The following is a 20,530-nucleotide window of genomic DNA, read 5'->3' on the forward strand; positions in this document are numbered from 1 at the left end:
TTGCGAAGACCTTAATCTGGGTGTAAGTAAATTTTCATAAGTTGACAAGATAATTATTTAAAAATTAGCTGTGTTTTTCTTCCAAACTCCGCTCCTTTAACTGTCGTCGATTCAATAATTGTTTGAAGACTTCATGCTCCAACCTATCTTCTACCTCCAAAATATCCTTGTAGCATGCTGGATTTTCTCATCGATTCATGTACCTAAAATAACATTAAAATACTTGTGATATTATATTTTTCCAACTTGAGCCAACTAGAATGGTAGTAAAATATTTATTTAACAAAAAAAGAAGACGCCACTTCAAATACTTCACACGGTTGGGCGAGGTTGCACGAGGTTCGTTTTCATCGACCGAAAAACCTTCGGAAAATACTGGTTGGAGGAATATTGTAGAAGTGGACGAAATTGTCGGATTGGAAAATAAGAAAAGGGGAAAATAAATCGTTTAAGTAACTTTTCTTTCGTTACACTGTTGAGCGAATGAAGCGTCACACAATGCGCGTCGATCTATGTTTTTATGTAACGCGCGCGTATTTTATGGGATATTATTAAGTCCATGCATCCATAATACGATAGTAATTAGCAGCAGATCGCGAGTTAATCGAGGCGCATTTCCTGCCTCCTGCTGAGAGAGACACGCAACACGATGACCGTGATTTTTAATACTTGGTAAACTACTTCCTCGGTTTTTTGGGGGGGATGTTAAGGGAATGTTCGATCAGGAAAATAAGGAGAAAGGAGTAGGGAATGATAATTTTCTTTCGGGGTTTTTTGTTCCACAGGTTATCACATATGATGCAGGAGCAGCAGTAACAGCGGAAAACCACACACACATTGAGACATAAATTCAATGGGTTAAGGCTGCCGACTATCCCTGCCCAACCTATTCTCGTGCGGTTAATATTGCACAGTGAAGTGTGTGTTTGTTCCGGAAACGGATGAAAAGGATGATACAACGGTTAAGATTCAGCTGCAAAGGGAGAAAATAGAGAAATATTAATTTACTTTAAAAGCTTTTCATCTTGTTTCAGGTACGATCAGCTTACCTCACCCGAACACGCCAACAAAGAATGCGATAATGGTGGCAAGAATGCCGGTATTGATGGAGTATGCTACCAGCGCACCGTTTCCATTTCCGGCGTCTGCCGCATTTTCATCACGATCCACTAAAATAGGTTGATAGAATTATTGCTTAGCTACTGCTGCTGTAAGCTACCGTTAGCATGCATCAAACACACCGCCAAACACTACAAAACTAATGAACCAAAGTGGAAGCGAACGGTAACACTTACGAAATAGTTCCATGAGGAAGGTGACGACGGGTGGCGTAAAGATGATGAGGAACGAAATTTAGCACATCACAACGGAACGATGCAGATGATGGACAGAACACACGTTACACCTTCGATGGACGTACACAGATGAGTTCCCAATTTCTTTTCGGTTCGCACCTGAATTGTTGGATGTTTTTGGCCAATTCATTCCGTTCTCTGTTGTTGCAACTATGCTTTGCGTTTATTTCATGCGCATTACTACAAATACACACACCACTCCACTTGTTGCCACTGGCGGCGTTCGAAAAACCATCAGGAAAAATCCTATTCGATTCTGAGCAACCAAGGCCACAACGAACCATCGTTGTCTCTCTTCTTGTCTGCCACAGAATTTTATGCGAAAGAGGGTGTAAATTTGTTCAAAAATCGTTTCCTTTTTAGGTTCTTGGTTGCAAATTGAAGCAACGGGGTTTTTTTTTGCAATCCTAACTATCACATCAGCTTCTACCCTACACACTACACACTATCTGGGGAGGGGGTTTGTTGCGTTGCACACTCCTTCATCCTGGCACATACAGGCATGTTTGATAATAGTAGATAATGCATGAACTTAAAATGCTTCCCCTTCGAAATCGATCGAAACACTTACAAAAAAACAGGGAAGGGTACATTCAATGTTGTCGTAAAATTGCAGTAAGCAAGCAAGATGTAACTGTTGTCAAATAAATATGGTTATACTGCCACTAGGAGGCTCCCATTCGGACCCCTTTTTTACTGTGAGTTCACACAGAAAAGAGCCCCGTTTGTCATTTTCGTGTTTGCTTTTTGTACTATCCCTAAACCTAACGGTCCTCTCCCTCACGTGTTATCTTTTTTTTGCATCGGCGCGTGCTAGTCGCGCTTCATTTGTCAGATCTTAAACAGAAATCAATAATGTGTGTGTGTGTTCCGACAACCGGAAAAAGAAACAAAAACCGAACATAAAACAAATGCGAGTGTCGATGAGTGTCGTGAGGGTGAATCGCGACTCCTTCGCTCTCTATCCCGCCGAGCTGAGGGATCATAATGAGAATGATGTTTGGTGCGCAGTCCGGCACTGGTCGGAGTCGGACGTTGGCGATAGGTGGAAGAGAGTGCGGGACACATACAACGGCACAACATTGGTTGAAAATCGGAAGGAAGTGCGAACGATCGAATGAATCGCGTGAAGGGTTTTAGGATGGACGGGTTCGGCTCCCTTCCGGGCTCACTCTATCGCACCTGTCGTCAGTCGGTCGGCGTACTTGTTCATCAGATCCATTGCGGCACCGTTGGTCCAGCCGAAACCGGTCTGCACGTCGTACTCACCGCCACCGCCATGTCCACCGAGCTCTTGTGCGTCGTACTGCAAAAGAGAGAGGCAATTGTTAGTACAATCCCCAATCGTAAAAGAATCTCTCGCTCCACATACCTTCTCAAACATGGCTCTCGTTTTGTTAAACGTCAGATAGTTCCCCCGTACCCAACGTTGTGCCCAGCGGAAGGCAAGCTCCTTTGCGTCGGCGTTGTCCAGCGAATCCAGCCCCATCACGAGCATGTGCTGCATCGGAGCCCAAACGTTCGGGAAGTCCCACTGTTCGTTAGTGTTCTGCAGCGTGTTCGGCACACCGCCCGGATACTGGTCAAGCTGCAGCCGGTCGATGTAGGCAAGGATGCGCTTCGCCAGACCCTTATCCGCCCGATCGTAACAGCCAACCCACAGGGGCGATAGATTCGTTGGTGTGAAGTATTTGCGCAGCTTCTTGTTGATTAGATCGTAATCGAACCAAGCACCTTCCTGCTCATCCCACAGCACCGCATTGATTGCCTTCTTCAGCTCGTCCGCTTTCGCCAAATATTCTTCCTTTTTCGCGATCGAATTGATGTCGTTCCTGTAGCCGTAGAACTCAGCGATAATCAGAGCGTTCCAGTAGAGGATCGCATTCAGCTCGACTGCCACGATTGAGCGGCACTTGAGATCGGTCAGGTTGCCCGAGTTCGTACCATCCTTGATGAACCAACGGCTCGAGAAATCCATACCACTTTCGGCGGCTGCCTTAAGCTCGCAGTAGTAGTCCTGCTTGTCCTCTTCACGCTCGAAGATGGCCGCACTGAGCACGTCCTCGCGGTAGGATTCTGGCCTTGGGCCGCTCGATTTGTACCCATACGTCGCCAGCTGATGATTGTTCACCTCCGTCACGTAGTTGTTCATGAAGAACTGGAACTCACGCTCCAGAATCTCTACGCTGTCCATCGCAAACTTGGTGTCGTTGGTGGCTTCGACGTACGCCTTGAACATACCGCACAGCAGCGGGGGTTGCGAGCGCATACTGTAGTAGATACGTCCTCCGTTCGGGATAAACCCGTACCGCTGGATGATCGACAGGAAGTTCTCCAGCATGCCCTTGGTGGTGGTGTACATTTCGGACAGCAGCAGTCCCTTTACGATCCAGTACGAATCCCAGTAGTAAAACTCCCGGAAACGGCCACCCGGCACGATTACCGGATTGTCAACGTGGATGATGGAGTAAAGGTCCGGATTGAGCTGTACAGGCACAGGCCAATGGGAAAAACCAATTAAACACTGTTCCCAACATCACGAAAGAATTTTCCCATCCTTACCGCAACATCCGACGTCATTTTACGTCCCAGATCGTGCCAGATTTTATTCAGATCCGATGCGAATTGGCGCAAATCAGTATCCTTGATGCGTTCCAGGAACTTCGGCTTGGCCGTCCAGTCATCGGGCGTCCAGACCTCAAACTCGGCGCCCGGCTTGTCAAAGTTCAGCTCTACCCACTCTCGCAGCTTCGCCTTCGTCGGGCTGTTGTTCTGGGCGGTCATAAACTCGTGGAACGCGTCGAGCGTTTCGTTCGGCGATTGGCGCATCTTCATGTCCACGAACGTCTTCGAGTCGGGGTAGATCTCGCTCATCTGCACCGTCTTGAGCAGATCTCCATGACAGTAGATTTCACTGTGCAGCGGGGGAAAAGAACGAGGGAAGATTATTAGTACAAACGTCAGGAAAAATTGTGTTGCCCATGGACCAAATCGGAGGAACATTCAGAGCAATAACGATAGAAGAAAGACATTTGTCTACAGCTCGACAAAGCGTGATGTATTTACAACATGGCGGTGGATGGTGCTTTCGCGACATCGTGTCGACACCCTTTATAGGGCTTCCGATTTATTTGCATCCTCTCTTCCTTTACCCCTATGAGAGAGTGGATTCCTATCTCGTACAAGTCTCCAATGTCTATATTTGTAATGGCCACCCTCACGAACCGGAACCTTTACTTTGTTTTTAAACCACTTATTGACCATTTCCATTTCGTTTTACGATAAAAAAACACACATACTATCGGAAGCTATCTGATTGTATCGTACCGCAGACCCACCCGCTGACCACAAACAAAATCTGGAACAATGGAAATTCATTTCATCCCATGACTAAACAATTTCCTGACGCTACCCATATTGAGTGATGAAACGGTTAAGTGCTTTATTTTTCAAAAAGAAGTTGTTTTTTTGAAGTTGTGCTTCAAAATGGACACGGTACCCCGTACACGTGATGCGAATAAAATCATCGTAAAAGCTTGTGGTCATCTGTATTGAAAGCGCTAGAACATGATTCCCTTAAATAGATTCAAGACCGTTAGATTTCAAAAGAATTATGCTTCCTTAGTTGCGTCAGAAGGGCAGCAATTACCCGTATTACATCAGGCCGAAATGCGAGTATCATTGGAGCGCCATTAAGCCTTTTTTTCTTGCTCACTTTCTAGAACTCACCTAGAGTCTCAATTATTTCTGCATAGTACATGTATAAGCAACGCGTATGAAGTATGGATGTGGTTCTGCCTATATTCATAGCTGTTAGCACCTTCATTATCTATTCGGCATAAATAGTCTCGGTTCGGTCGTGTTTCAATATTTGCATCTTTAATTTTCAGCGCCGTGTGGGCCCTTGTGTAAAAGTACGTGCCTAATTAACGTGGAACGTGTCACAGAACGTGGCGGGGAATAATCGGCTAGCAGTTTGGGAACCATTTCCCGTGCTGCTCCAGCAAAGTGCCAAATAACCATATCTTACCTCTTACAAGAAGGCTCGAGCGCCTCGAGCTGTCGGTTATCAACGATATAGGAAACTTCTTTCGCTACAAGGGCTGCTGCCCGTACGGTCGACGGAATGCCGACCAACAGACAGACAACTATCACAATGCCCGGCGCACAGCCTGGCTGCCTTCGTTTGGCCACTGGTTGCCGCCGCGTTTGTAACATCACTAGTATTATGCTAGAAGCGTTTCGGGCTGCACTACGCTACACTACACCGGGCTTGCTTATCACGTGGAAGTCTACGGTGACCTTAGCACACAGCAGGAACGGAGGACAATAAACGTAAATGGAGACACATATTTGGAATCGCAACAACACTTCACCGGTGTCCAAAAATCTTGCACCGAAAGCACGATGACCGCTGCAGCCTTCGGGTGGACTTTCCGGGGCTAGAGCGTGCTCTTGCTTGCGTGAGACGATCGATGCATTGCCAACGTCTTTCAGCGCTTGTATCATTCTAGCAAACTGACCGCGATTGGGGAAGTCCCCCTTCCGGACGGAGGGGAACCATCCGCTCAAGGAATTTAATGCCACTCAAGGAATCAACCCTGAACGCTTTATTTGAGGAATCACAGTGGGGAAACGGGTTCGCTATACCGGGCCCCGGGACCAGGATTGGAACAGGATTTTGTGGGAAGTTTGAAGTTGCGTTTGAGTGGTGAAGCTTGAGCTGTTACTGACTACTGAACGAGTTTCTCGCTGACTGAAAATAACCCCGTCGCTAACGCAGGTTAGGAAGGAATTGGGAATTTCGCTAAACCATGCAGAAAATAAATTGCCGGACCCCCATCGCACGTTTGGGGAATCCCAAACAATAAAAGATGTTTTAAATGTAGTTGCATAACTACAGAACTCACATACGCCTCTGAGACATGGACTCTGTCCAAAACTGACGAAGGCCTCTTAGCCGCGTTCGAGAGGAAGATGCTCAGCCGCTACAATGACGAGTTCTACAAGCTGTAGGATAGTCTCACCATCGTGCAGCGAATTAGACTCGCTAGGCTCCGGTGGACTGGTCACGTCATGAGAATGCCACCGGACGACCCAGTCCGTAAAAATAGGCCCAAATTGAGATGGAGTGATGGCGTTAATGCGTCCGCCAGAACGGCCGGGATAACGGATTGGCAGACGACGGAGCTAAACCGCGTGCGGTATCGAGGATTGGTGCAGCAGGCCAAGACCGCACAGCGGTTGTAGCGCCTGATAAGTAAGTGAGTAAGCATAACTGGACTAGAGAGTTGATGTTGTACACTATGAAATACCCAAAAAACAAGCTATAATCAACTACTGTAACTTGGTGATGAGGTGTTAATCAATCATAATGATACTAGGCTATTAATAGCAGACAGTGACACATTAGCAACCTATCATATAATGCTAGAAACAATGATACGAGCTAATTCCGCTTGACAGAATATGATATGCCAAAGGGAATCGGTCTTTAATGTAGCGGAATGTTAGTACTAACACAAGCAATCAAGTGCACACAATCGGCATGCCTTACTGATAAAGCAATGTGCAAAAAGGGAACAATCGTATGGGATGATCCATTCAAAAATGTGTGATCACAAAACTGAGTAACAAAACATCATGCTTTTTGTTTCGCGCTTACCGATTGGTAATTTTACCCGCTGAAGCACCGGAAGTGGCACTGTTTTGGCTATTTAAAGGGATAGTAGAGCAAAGCGGAACCACAAGGATTCCCACGTGAAGGAAGTAGGGAAAATAAAGGTAGTATTGCTTGTTTAGCAAATATATCGATAGATACAAAATTGAGCTCGAGGTCGAGTGGAGGCGAAGGTGACAATGCGAATGCGTTATGCTAGCTAAGATGTATGGTTTGGTCGGCAAATATTGTTTAATCGGTAGCGGCAAGGTAGTGAAGCCCTTCAATAAATGAAACATTGTTTAAACCTTCCAACGGGAGTTGACACAAGGCCAAAACAGGATGGGGTAAATATTTCGGTCTGGCTATTCTTGGCAACTGGGGTGGGGTTAGCTAATAGCGAAGTCGTCATAATTGGGATATAAATAAGGAAGATCGTCAGTCAGTCAAGATTTCACCAAATTAATTCACGGTTGATTCCTTGCGGCGCATTTTCACTGAACGACACTAAATTAACACCATTTCCGCTCTTAATGATCTGAAGCCCCGTTTTGGCGTCAGCAAATTAGCGTCATTTTCACGATATTTGAACGATAAACAACCCAAAACGGCCCCTTAGTAGCACAATCACACTTTTCAAAATAACCTGATGAACTAGTCTATAAGGAGATGACTAATAAATGACGCAAAGCCTCTTTCCTGAGATAACGCCGTGTGTCCGTCCGTTGGTGATAAGAGACGCTTCACTGTACTGTTTCTACACTGCAAATTGGATCACATAAGCTGTGAGTGTATCCACCGAATAAGTAGTTCCTCGATCACTAGCGTCCCGTTCGCTACCTGAGCAGGACACTAATCCCGAAAGGACTCACAAACACTAACCCAACACGAACACGCTTCACGGACGGATGTCTATCCCCACCGGAACGAAATAAATCCCCGCGAGAAGAGAGGACAGATAGATAGATGCTGCCGACCGTTGCGCGGTCGGTACGTAAATGAATTGGGCAAAATTGGCACCCAACCGTTTTATAACCGTCGACGAACGATTGGAGAAACACACCGCGTCACCACCGTTTCCTCTTTTCGCGAACCAGTCAGATAGCAGGCGCAGCGCACCACAGCAGCTCACTGAGCGGGATCTACTAACAGTGACTTCTCTTCTAACGCTTCTACTCGCGTTTGGGGCACAGTGTGCGACAGATTTCACACTGGTAATGGTGGGTCGGACAAATACAAATGGTCCGCTATAAAATCACCCGAACCGCCCGACACTTCGACACTTTCATCTATAAAGATGGCGTTGTGCTGGTAGGATTTAGTAGACACGCAAGTGAGATACCGGGCCTCATAGAACCCTTCAAGAGTGTCTGTGTACTAGGGGACACATGCACACGCGTACCGGGGTGTGTGATTGCGGTATTATATTAGCAGTACACATTGCCAATTGCTGTTATCTTTGTCGCCGGCCTTTTGGAGTCGCCCGGTAATGGCGCGGCGTGTAGAAACAATAAAAAGGGATTTCTAGTTCTAACCAGTTCGTTGCACACTTGTACACACAGTCCCGTTTCAAGCTCGTCCGGCTGGGAACGGTTTGGACGAGAAAGGCGAAACGACGCTGTGACACGAACGCTCTAATGGACACGAGAAAAGGTGCCATTTCTTTGGTTTTTTTTTGCCACCGCTAGTGTTTTGCTAGAAAGCCGGCATGGAGGGGACTGATTGGTCCCTGATTAATGTAATAATTACATTGTCACATTCTAAAACTAAGAAATGTGTCTATTTGATCATTAAACACTTACAGCTGAAAGTGGATCAAGTACTAAATTCTGCTCCGTCTAACCTAGTGCTAGGCCGAATACTCTAGATAACAAAGAAGGTTCTAAAATTGGGTCACCTGATGGTATTATCTAAAACTGGTTCGTAATGAGGGCAAGGTTAGTGCAAAAGTTTTATTCCTAATTAAACAACGCGCGATGGGTTGAATTCCTTGACATGCGTCTCACGAGTTTAACAATCATGTCTACATTATTTCAATAACATTTACATGTATTAATCGCGAATCGAAATACTTATTCCAGCCGCACGTGCGACGCGTGTCGCAATGTTTGATGCAATACTGCGCCCGTCGATCAGCAAACGATTTTGCGCTTCATTATTATGCTCGTTTTGTGCAACAAGCTCAACAAGAGAGCCTCCACTGTGTTCTTCATCTGGGTTTACAGGTAGCCGGTATGGTAATTTGCTCTGTTTGGCAATCGGTCCGCACTCTCTACGTACCTCATCAACTCCCACAGCGTAGGTTCCCGCAGTTTGACACTGACATTGCAGGAGGTCCTTCGCTGGGTCCCGGTCGAGGCCAAGGTTCCGCCACAGCTACCGCCAGTTGAGCAAATAGCGGAACCGACGTAGCACGAGACATCCCACCGCAAACCGGGGCGAATGGATCGCAACGCAAGCAGTGACATATCGTTGTGCGCTTCTTGTACTCCCGTCTCGATAATGTCACCAAACGTTTGTTCCACGTAAACGGTAGTAGCTTTTCACACTTCTTCTCGCTTGATTTCGGCGATCGTACATGACAACTGCAAACTAGAACTCTGTCCAAACCGACTGCTCGTTATCAACTAACTCGGCGCGCAGCTTAGCCAAACCAGGAGCTCCTGGATTAATCACGTTCACGCTCAGCGCCCGATTGTGGAATGACGTACACGTGAGCCCTGTTTGTCTGCGTTTGTGATCGATTGCTGATAATTCGATCGTACACAATCGTCTGGAAGTTGGCGGATCGAGATCATCGCTCTAGAACGGCACGGTACACGTGCTTGAGCAGATGAAACGCACACGCGCCCAAACCATTCGCTCGTGGTCGTGGAATAGTCAACAGGCGGCTCAAGTATCAGCACCGCTAAGGGACCCTCCTCTATGGGTCCTTATCACGGCTGTGACGACGACGGGCCGAATTTCATTGGGCATTGTGGAAAACAGATAAGCTACGTCATCAGAGGCGGCTTGGCTATCGCTACTAGCAACGTAGCGTTGTGCCGTGCCGCCGTACACGGTTTACTACGATGCTTTAACAGGTGCTATAATACTTTTTTTCTCACTGGGAACTATGGAGGACGACTTCAACCCACTTTTCGCCCCATTTGCTACTGCTAGTATGGCGGTGTTCTGGCTTATCTTGACACAGTCAGCTTCTCAAGGTTCACGCCGTTCTGGTGCGAAGGCCAAGAACAAACCGATCAAGGGTAGACAGGCTGACGGTGAAATAAGATGCCATAAAAGTATAGTAATAAATTAACAAACAAACAAATGAGGCTTCAAACAGCTGGCACAAGATGACAAGCGATACGTCGTTGTGCATATAATTTGGCGCCTCGTTTTTTTTTGTTTGCCCATCCGAATGTCCGAACATTGTACATTAACAAGCTTCGGTTTTGTATCTCGACTTCATAAGCTTTATCAGCATGTTTATCGCTGCGAGAGCCATTATGGAAATGGCGTTTGCAAAATTAATGGGGCCCATTTTTGCGAGATTTTTATTACCCTGTTCGAAAGATGTTCGTGTCATCCGGACAGAAAAAAACAAACAAACCATAAAACCTGCCGTTAACTGGTACCGGGGGTTTGGATTGTGTGAGGGTAATAAATATTGCTTAATTTTTTGCGCCCGATTCGCGCCGACAGGTTCCCCTTTTATTTCAACAACAGGTCCGGGGTCAGTGTAGGACGTACAACAGTGTACGACCTCTGCTCTCGGTTTCGGGGTTGGAACAACCATTCGCAAAACCGGATAGTGTTTTGCATATTCCGCTTTAGGCTTATTTCCAAGGGGGAAAAGGTCAATCAAAGGATTGGCCAAAATCTCACGGAATTAAAATGGAATCGAACTGGCTTACGAGGGGTCAGTAGAAAAGTTCCTTTTGGAGGATATTGCACGCTTATCGTATAGTAAACCTAAAATAAATATTCAAACATGTTTTAACGATCGTTTCACAAATGTACCTGTCTGGGAAGGAATGGATTGGCGCCGCCGTGTTGTTGATGTTGCTCGTTACCAACATCTTGTTCGCAATTCTTCTTCTTGGTCGCTCAAGTTCCACCTCAAGACTCCCGCAAAACAAGAAGCTCCTTCGTTCACAGATGCTTTCCTTCACTCCGCAAATGGCCGTTCAGCGGTCCTTTCTCCACGACTTCGTGACGTTGTCGTTTCGATTCACAAATTACTAGTAGCACATACTTGCAGAGCGGCTTTGTGCATAAAAAACACTTGGCAAGTACTTGGCAAACACTACAGAGATGAACAAGATGGCTGGAACCGAACCAGGAAACGGGTGTGCTTGGATGATCGCTGCGTCGACACAGTTTCAGATAAGCGGAATGCCAAAGTGGCGTTCGGAAAAAAACGATGCACTCGTTTTTCCGATTACCACCCGGTGGAAATGGCCCGCAATCTGAGTCGGCCTCAGGATGCGCACACCACGCTTCTGGATTTTATTGTTTCCAAGCCAAATTTGTTCAACCCCTAGCACACGATACACGCGTACGAATGTGCTGACGAAGGTGGAAACGTAAACAAAGCAGTCTGGCTACAGTGCTGTCAGTGTGGAGTGACAGTTGTCATTTAAAATGACATTTTAAATGCTGTCATTCAAATTTGCCTGCTATTCAAATTGTTTTCAGTTGATTTACATGATTTCAATTAATTGCATGTAATTTTCAATAAAATTATAAGAGCTTATTCACAACGAGCCTTCCAACTGTAACAAAACATTTCCCAAAACATTCTTTTCATACACAAGGTAAAGGTTATCCAAAGTAATCACCATCTAATCGAAACATGTGTAGTGAATATCGTGGAGCTGGTTACGAAACGGTGCTTTTTTGCGAGGTCACACTCAGATCAGATAGTATGAAAATTGCACCAAACCATTTGCTTCATGCTTCGAACACGTTCGAACGAACGAAACAATGAGTTTCCCACCCAATTTTCTTCAAAGGACGATCAGATGATAAAGTACGAAATCAAATGCAATGAAAATCATCTTTATAGAACTATCATTCGAATCTGTTGTGTTTCTCTCTTCCCTTTCAGCACAAATTATCTGTGAGTAATTAAAGAACATTCGAAGCACAGAGACAGTTGCCAATTAAACATGATTAAAGAAGAGATATCTCTGATCTTTGTGTAGCTTGGAGAGGCAACAAAGAATGCCACAGGCATGGGGGCTCGTCTCGGCTCTGTTCGATGCCTTAGATAATAAGTCTACGTTCGTAAGAAATTGCTGAAGCATCAAGCTTTAGTTCCAATAATACATACTCCAAGGAAAATTGTTCCATTCTTCCGACAAGTACTGTAATGCGTTGTGGAGTTAGTGGAATTTTTATGATTAATCTCCCCGTTAGTACAACCCCTCCGCCTTGTGACGTTGACAACTTCCGCCCTCTCGATCTGCCGCCATATGCACAACTGCACACGATCATGCCATCTTGTGTTCCCATTGTTCTCTTACGCAAACACCTCGTTCCGCGTTATTCCCACAGCAGATGAGATGCACTACGAGCCGTGATAAAGTGATGTGAATCCAAACCAGAAGCCCGTGCGGTGACGGTGGTGTTATCAGCAGGACACGGAACACGCTTTGCAAGGGGACACAGATCGTGCGTTTGAATTTTTATATGCTTCCACCGAACAAGCCCTCCCGGTGCGGTGGCTCGGTGTAACGATAAGAACCATCGCCGGCTCACTTTCACGTACTTCAAGGTTTTCTGAGACACGAACCGGACATGAGTGGCCAGTTCACGACATCCATTCGTTCCACGTACATTTCGCAGTCTCCACGAAGGACTTCTGACGAGGTGACGAGGTGCATGTGCGGCTGTGTGCCTTTTTCGCAGACAAATCGTGGGGATGCCTCCGGCACGAAAACGGAAGTGACATTTCGCCATCGACACACTGTGGCCTTCGCGGCGCCTCTTGTTAGCGACTCGTCGTTTCGCTTTTCGCATGGTTCTGTTCTGGTCTATTTTTGGTTTACCATGGCATACGAAGTGATTTTTTTCCCGTAACACCTTCGTCCGGAGTTCTCGGACCACGAGTGACCGAAAGATAAACAATAAACCCTACTCGTTTGCAGAAAAAAAAATGGTCATCGTCGGCACTACACGGACGCGTAAAAACTCCCTCCCGCCAGAAAGTTGGTGGCATCTGCGGGCTGCCAAGTCCAACCGCTTTCCCGAACACGTACGAATCACCAAACGGACAGAACGGCATCAGAGGATAGATGGAGGAGGGTGAAAAAATTCTGCAACCGATCGTCTATTGCCACAATCTTACTATTCTCACACACACAGACACGTGCGTCGCAGGGAAATCGAGCACTAAGCGCGGGAAAACACACACGTGTTGCAGGTGACGCAATGGAGGACGTACTACCAAGCACACCCGCACGATGACGTTTTGGTAACGGTTGACACTACGTCACTGATAATGGGGGCATTCCTTCACAAGTAATCGATTTACTTCTCCGCTCGTGCGATGTCACTACACACACAGGTGAGTTGAGGTCTTGCAACACGCAAATATTGGCGATCGCGACCGCAATTTGAAGCGAGTGACTCGAGACGCGGATTTCTCGGAGGTTCGCACGCGCTACATACGACTCGCACTACTGACGGACTGACCCTAGCGGCTTCCGTGCGCTCGTGCCGCACCAGTGAAACCCGACGACCCTCTGCACCGATATGATGCGGAGTTGTCAGCTGCTGGAGTAGGGAGTTGGCTTCAAAACCACCCTCCCCCTCCCCCCCGATTCTCTCCCGCTCGGTGACTGTGACTGCATGTGTGTGTGTGTGTTACTTTACTTCCATTCGCTCCACAATCTCTCGGACTGACTGGCTGGCTGGCTGGCTGGCTGGTTTGCTGATTACTGTTGGCTTTGTCTCTCCACATTCTCGGACCACCACCACCAACTCGGCACGGTGGCCGGGCGGAGATTAGCGAGAAGGGTACGATTGGGTGGTGTTGGATGAGGTACCAATAGCTGAGACGAGCGGTTACAGTAATTGCACTGCGATAGAGCTGTTTTCACACACAGTGCCAGCACAAATCGTATTACCACTACCGTAACGGCCCTTGAAGGCGTTGTTCGGGTGGTGAAAGGGTGACGAACAGTGATCTATCTGGTTGGCCGGGCGCGAGTACAATTGGAGTCAATAAAGATAAGCAAACCGTGTAAGTTGATGATGAACCGAAGAAGGATTGTTCTAAGAAGTTGAAGTATTGATTAGAATGTGTTTTTCATTTCTATACCACCAAGGCATTCGAAGACCTCAAGATGAGATGAAATCTGGCCATAGTAGTTAGCACTTTGGTAGTGCTGTCGACAGACAAACAGTCTCGGCCAGCACTGTACTAGGTTACGAGTGCACGAGGGCACGAGCGAGATTTATGGCACTGTTCCACGACAACCGAACGACAAGCCGGCAGAGGGGGGATACTGGCAATTGATATGAGATCTACTCTCCACTCCCTCGACCTCCCTTCCTTTATCCTCAACAAGCATGCGTTAGTCTGTTTGTGATCCAAGCCGTCTGTAAATGACTGTGTGATACAGACGCCACTGATACTATTACTACCACTATACCGACAGAACAGGAAGGAAGCGACGGTGACAGTTGCGTGTCGTCGCATTGTTGTGTCGCAAATCAATGTTTGGCTCGTTTGGCAATGGCGTGCGGTCAACGATCTCTACCGCGGATTCTTCATTCACGTTCGATACCACGCTGTGGTGGGATAGGATTAGGACAATCCGGTTTCAAACAGTCAGCTCATGTTTTCGAATCGAATTCTCACATGGCGAAGGGTTACGATCAGGGTCGCATGGTATAGCTTTGACTGCATTAGGTAGGGAAGGTCACTAAATCTGCACATCGGAAAGAGGGTAGTCAAGGTTAGAAGACATTGATTTTACAGTGATTTAAGAGGACGCTTTAACTGTTGTTTTGGAGAAGCAAATTATTCATCTGCTGTTTCTCATATTTATATCAATAATAAATTTCCTAGTAAATATTACGGTTTATGTCCATACGGCGTCAAGCCGTCCAACTAGAAATATAAATAAAATAAAATAAATATTACAGTTTATAATATTATATTCCTTAAGGCTCTAATAAATGATATAAAAACAGCAAATACGAATGTTGCATTGCTATTCCAACGCTCCTACCTTGCAACGTATCTCATGTAGCGTCAAAGGTGTAGAACTGTTACAGCACTCATTCAAACGGTGAGGTATGATCATTAGTAGCAAATATTTTTTTAAACTTATTTGAAAATGTAGAGAAATCGCAAATTATTAAATACCTTCAAAAAATTCTTCAACTTCGTAATGCTTCGAAACAAGTGTGTGTGCTCTCTAGCCGAGACACAAACCAACCGTTCAAACGCAACGTTGCGAGCCGGCTGCCAGGACTGCCAGCATAGAGAGAAATTCTCATTTTATCAACGCTGATCGGTTGTTTATGCGCAAATCGTACATTAGTGATTCACGGTGTGTATGTGTGACGTACAGAAGGCGGACGCTATTTTTGGCGGCCATTGAACCGCACAACTCGAACGGCACGGTGCACGATGATGGTCAAGGGTGAAATAGTAGCCCTACAGCAGCATCGTTTGTCGCGGAAGATCTTCAGCCGGCGTGTGATTTTGTGTTTGTGTGGAATGTGCCGTTTAAGTGGATAGATTGAACACGTATCACTCTTGGCACACTCAGCGCCCACGTACCGGAAGTGACGAAGTTTTCAATTTACGTGTCCGTTTCCATTCGTTCACTGCGCGGATTATGCTTTTGCGCAGTGGACATTAGGACCACATTACCCTCTGTGGTTGGATGGGACAATTGGTGAAATTGTTCAAAAAAAATTGAGATATGCCAATGTGCGTCATCATCGCGGCTAGCGAGAGAATTGCGTCATCAGTAGGGGGCTGGGACAAATTTACAAACACGTGACGCTGACGTTCATATGTTATGTTGTTAGCTAAAGGGCTATTGTGGGATAAACATTTGGCGAATAAAATTAAATTGATGAAATTGTTTTACACTATTTATCTCATATTGATAAAAATAAATAAAATTTCCTCTCTCGAGCACCCTTTTTCCCAACATTATCGACGTGTTAAACACTGGATAAATATGTGCAAAATGTGTACACTCTCTAGTGACGTTACTGCCTTGCCTACGACATCTAATTGCTGATAAGAAAGCAGACAAGCAGCATGACAAGCATCACTTAGCGTAAATGACGATGACTAAGTGCTAGCGCTCGCCACAAAACCCGCCACAATGTGGATGTGAATGAAGCTATTGCCGGTAAAGACTTCCATCGTAGGTATCCCCCGACCGACACACAAACACACACCGCCCTTTGATTTGTGATTATAAAATAAATCACAAAATACCAGGAGCGATAGTCGGGCGATAAGCTTTGGAACCCCGCGTGATAAGAGCTAACCAATTCATCGATTCGTTCTTCCCATCTGGACTTGGAAGGGAAAAAACGTGCAACAAGTTAACGAATTTAAGCGAACAGGATGTGCCGGTAATGTGGAAGGTGTGTTGCATCACGATTACCGTACGTTGGGCATGAAAGAGAGTCATTATGGGAGAATATTCCTCACGAGCGAACGTGTCCGATGGCACGGGACAGACAGTGGTTTAGTGTGAGGGCTCGCGCGAGTGCCAGAGAGTTAGTAACAGATAATGCTGTTATGCGATACGAAACGGAGATATACCTGGGAGGATGTATTTCAGAGCGATCTATCGTGTATCTTTCTATTTTGTTTGTATCATTTAAGCATTGTGAATGGTCATTCGTGACAGTCAAATGAGATGAGAACCTTGAGTTGTATCTGGATTTAAATCTAAGATTTATTTTTTGCACAATTGAAGCAAATAGAATGTCTTATAATCAGTGTACTTGGGGGATATTAAGTAAGGGGCGAATTAAAGGATGAAGATCGTTTTTCAAAGGAAGAAAAATCTTTGTTTCACCCTGAAAGCCAATTTCCCACTTGTGTAGGCCGGTTGACCCGAAAAGCAAAGAAGACCGTTCGAAAAGCGTTACAAAGCGTTACGCTCTGGTTGTCTGAATTTGCTCATTATCGGTGGTATGCTGATGCGCTCTTATTCGCTTCTTTCGTCATTCATTTCATCATTTAATTTGAGGCTTTTTATTTGGTTGCTTCCCAATACTGCCTGTTAATCATGTGAGGTTCATGTTTTATATAGAGAGAGATCTTGTAAGAATTGATTTGTTATTCTTAAGTACATACTTAAAACTCCTTTATATAGTTCAAAGTTATTGCAAAATATACTCATTTAATAGTCCATGAAGCCATTTTCGGAAGCAGAATGACAATTTTGTGCAATAAAACCCTCCAACAGCATCATCGCGGATCTGTCCAATTGATTCTGCATGTTTGCTTCTGTTTGCTCTACCTTGCGTCATCTCCATTAAATAGGGTAAACAAACCCCAAACCCTGACGGAAAGATCATCAGATTGACTCAAAGAACAGGAAAGGTAATAAAAGAGCATGTGTCTTGCCATTACCAAGTCCGTTTTTTTTCGTTTTAAGTATTAATGTCACAAATTACCCCACTTAATGAAATACGCACACCTTACAGGTGATCGCTCGAACCGATCAGTCCAACTCCCTGCGTTCAGCCTTGAACCATACCGCTCTAACCTGTAAACAGGAAGTGAAGGATGCGGTGACGGCGCTATTCGCCCGCTCGAGATTGATCTCGTTCTTTTACAGCAAGCCATAGGAAACGATCACAAACAAACAATCAGACAAGCACAACACCACTGGTCGTGAGTCCGTGATGGATTAATTAATGTTAAATTTAACCTATCCGATGCGATGCAGCAGCATCAAAGGGAAGCACAGCCATTCGCAATCGGCACACAAAATGTCGAGGGGCCGATGACCAACTCTCGACTGGGGTTTGCATGAGTAGCAAATTTTATCTTGCTGGCACGTTTTTATCACCACTTCGAGAACCACATGGCACAACGCGTACGATATCTCCATATCAGTAAAAAAAAACCCATTGAAAGGCAGGGCACGACCGGAGGGTGCAAAAATGAGAAAAAGAAACAAGCAAGAAAAGGAAGCAACTCGCAACTCCGGTCTGCGCTGAAGGTCAATGAAAATGACCCGCGCGAAACGTGAAACCGGCCGCGTAAACAGACGCCTTTCACTAATACGGCCGCAGACCGTGTGGATGGGAAAGGCGCAAACGCGATCTACCCCAAAATACACAACGGGGGATCACAAACACGTGCTTGATTTTTTGAAACGCGCGATCGCGTTCCCGGTCTCTACCTTTGCGCTGGCTGTAACGGCTTTCCCGTGTGCGTCGGGCTGGGGACACGTTCTTCCGAGCAACATTGTGGTCAAGAAGAGACGAAGCGAAACAAGAAAAAAAAACTGTCCCACAACTACTACAACTCCTGCTTGCCAGCGTAGTCGTGGCACTTCCCCATCCCAAGCCCCCAGGTGGCGCAGACTAGTGGGCAGCCGGGTGGTGTTGTTTTGGTGAAATAATTTTAGACCCGGGTTAGATTTGACATTCACTGTCCGGTTCAGGGTCAATACCGATCGAGCGGCGAATGCTATTACGAGATTGCAAAAAAAAACAGACTCTTCCCATCACGAGATACGAATGGTGTAATATACGGGAGCTTCACAGTGCTATCCGACCAAACCAATCTAAATGAAAAGATGAAGGACGAAATGAAGAAATTCGATCTCGCCTAGCGTTTGAGAAACTCACCTGGACATTTTGCGACCGTAGTAGGCGACTACGCGAAAATCAACTGTGCTATTGCGATTTATCTGTAGTAGTAACCGTCTCGTAATGTGTTTCGCTAACGCACCGTAACGCATCCACTATTTGACAGCACGTAACACACAACTAGCAGCAAGGAAGAAGTGCAACCCCGTTACTCCTTGTATGGTCGTAGTAGTTTTGGAGCCGATTTTCCTTTCGCTTTCCACGAACACACACACGTACACACAATCACACCGGTTTTGTCACAATGTTTGAAAATACGTCACACAAACGTCACGCATACACCGCCACGTGCGCGATTGGATGTGTTGTTAACGAGCTGGACCGTAAGCTTTTCCGACCTTTTCCGGCTTATTATTGCTTATTGTTTTGTATTGCCGGCCAAAAACACCTGTTTGCACTGACTTTTTGTTTTTGCACTTGCGTTTCAGACACACTTTCAGGCAGGCAGACGATTTTTATTTATCTAGCGCCTTATGTTACCACTTTTTTCTTCTCCCCTCTCTTCTTCTCTCTTCTTACAAATTGTGTAGCCTTGTAGAGAGGCCAAAATAAAATCGTTACACCACCACAACCACCAAAAGCAGGACCATGAAACAAAAAAGAACCAAACGGTACGGAAGCCTTGTGATGAACGAAGCGCCAACGGCAAACGATCGAAACGGACTAAACCGTTCGGCATGGAGCTCGACGAGATTTTTATATCATTTTTCCTTTGTTTTTCTACCACCCAGCGCTCACCACCGCCAACCCTTTGTCGTTCGGGCTGGGGGGGTTGGTTGCTTTTTTTGCGAACACTGTCCGACCGTCCAACCGTCGGCAGTTCGTTAGCGAGCGAGGTTTCGTCGCACGGTCGTCGTCGGTGGTCGTGTTGCGTACAGGGATGGCTGTAGCGGTAGCAAATGTAGACTGTAAGATTCGGGGAGTCAACTAGGATATTGAACGGTTTGAGCTGATGGAACTCAAGGGATATTTTTGTCTTAAATTCTTCTTAAAAAATATTTCTCATATTATAACAGTAAGGAGTAATAAAAATTTACAAAAGCTAAAAAAAAACTTAATAAATTTAACAAAACAAAAATAATTGTCAAAATATTCTAAAACTCATTCAAAACGAGCTTCAAAGAATTAACAAACCAGCTAGAACATTGGACAATTTTCCTCTCAAAAAACCTTTTTCTTAAGCTATTATTCTGCACGCACCTGTACGGTATGGTACGTTGCCATTTACACACCCCCCTTATATCTCTCCTACCGTACAAGCCCATTTACCTACCCCACGCACCACAGTGTTATCTAAATGCAGCCGTTGTTTTCGATGTCGACGGGGGCTGCCGAGCTGAAGCCCGAGATGAAGGAGCATACACGATATGTGTACGATACATACATGTTCGTGTTCGAAGGCCACGCGAAACGGTTGAAGCGAACGATAATTATGACGTCCGCGGTCCACGGTCCGGTTCAAAATCGACCGTTAGTGTATGTTGCATGCACGTGGACGATGCAACGGGCGAGCGAGGGATGTTGCGCGACGTTCGCTGTTGCGTGTTTGCGGAGTGGGATTTGTAAGAAGATTTTTTTGTGCCACGTTTTACAAGAATTTTTGTTTTAAATTATCTACTTTAGTTTAAATTTAAAAGATTCTAATTTTTTC

At 45.7% G+C, this 20,530-nt stretch overlaps 1 protein-coding gene across 19 annotated transcripts; it reads right to left on the reverse strand.

Annotated features, from left to right (window-relative positions):
- Positions 1–256: 256 nt before the first annotated feature.
- LOC118503929 (trehalase) lies at positions 257–19,549 on the reverse strand. 19 transcript variants are annotated; one of them, XM_036037763.1, is made up of 7 exons: positions 7,897–8,014; positions 5,386–5,647; positions 3,918–4,269; positions 2,728–3,840; positions 2,538–2,661; positions 1,055–1,169; positions 257–375 (listed from the first exon to the last, which is right to left on the reverse strand). In XM_036037763.1, exons 2-7 carry the CDS (start codon positions 5,571–5,573, stop codon positions 348–350), a joined length of 1,920 nt encoding a protein of 639 aa, XP_035893656.1. In that variant the 5' UTR covers positions 5,574–5,647; positions 7,897–8,014; the 3' UTR covers positions 257–347. The 19 variants fall into 19 exon arrangements, 17 of the variants coding, with proteins under 17 accessions (XP_035893656.1, XP_035893658.1, XP_035893667.1 ...); XM_036037765.1 differs by having other exon boundaries at positions 262–973; positions 1,050–1,169; positions 5,386–5,657; positions 7,855–8,018; XM_036037774.1 differs by lacking the exons at positions 5,386–5,647; positions 7,897–8,014 and adding exons at positions 7,021–7,068; positions 18,859–19,549 and having other exon boundaries at positions 264–375.
- Positions 19,550–20,530: the final 981 nt, after the last annotated feature.

The sequence above is a fragment of the Anopheles stephensi genome, chromosome 2, assembly GCF_013141755.1.
Source record: "Anopheles stephensi strain Indian chromosome 2, UCI_ANSTEP_V1.0, whole genome shotgun sequence".
Taxonomy (NCBI): domain Eukaryota; kingdom Metazoa; phylum Arthropoda; class Insecta; order Diptera; family Culicidae; genus Anopheles; species Anopheles stephensi.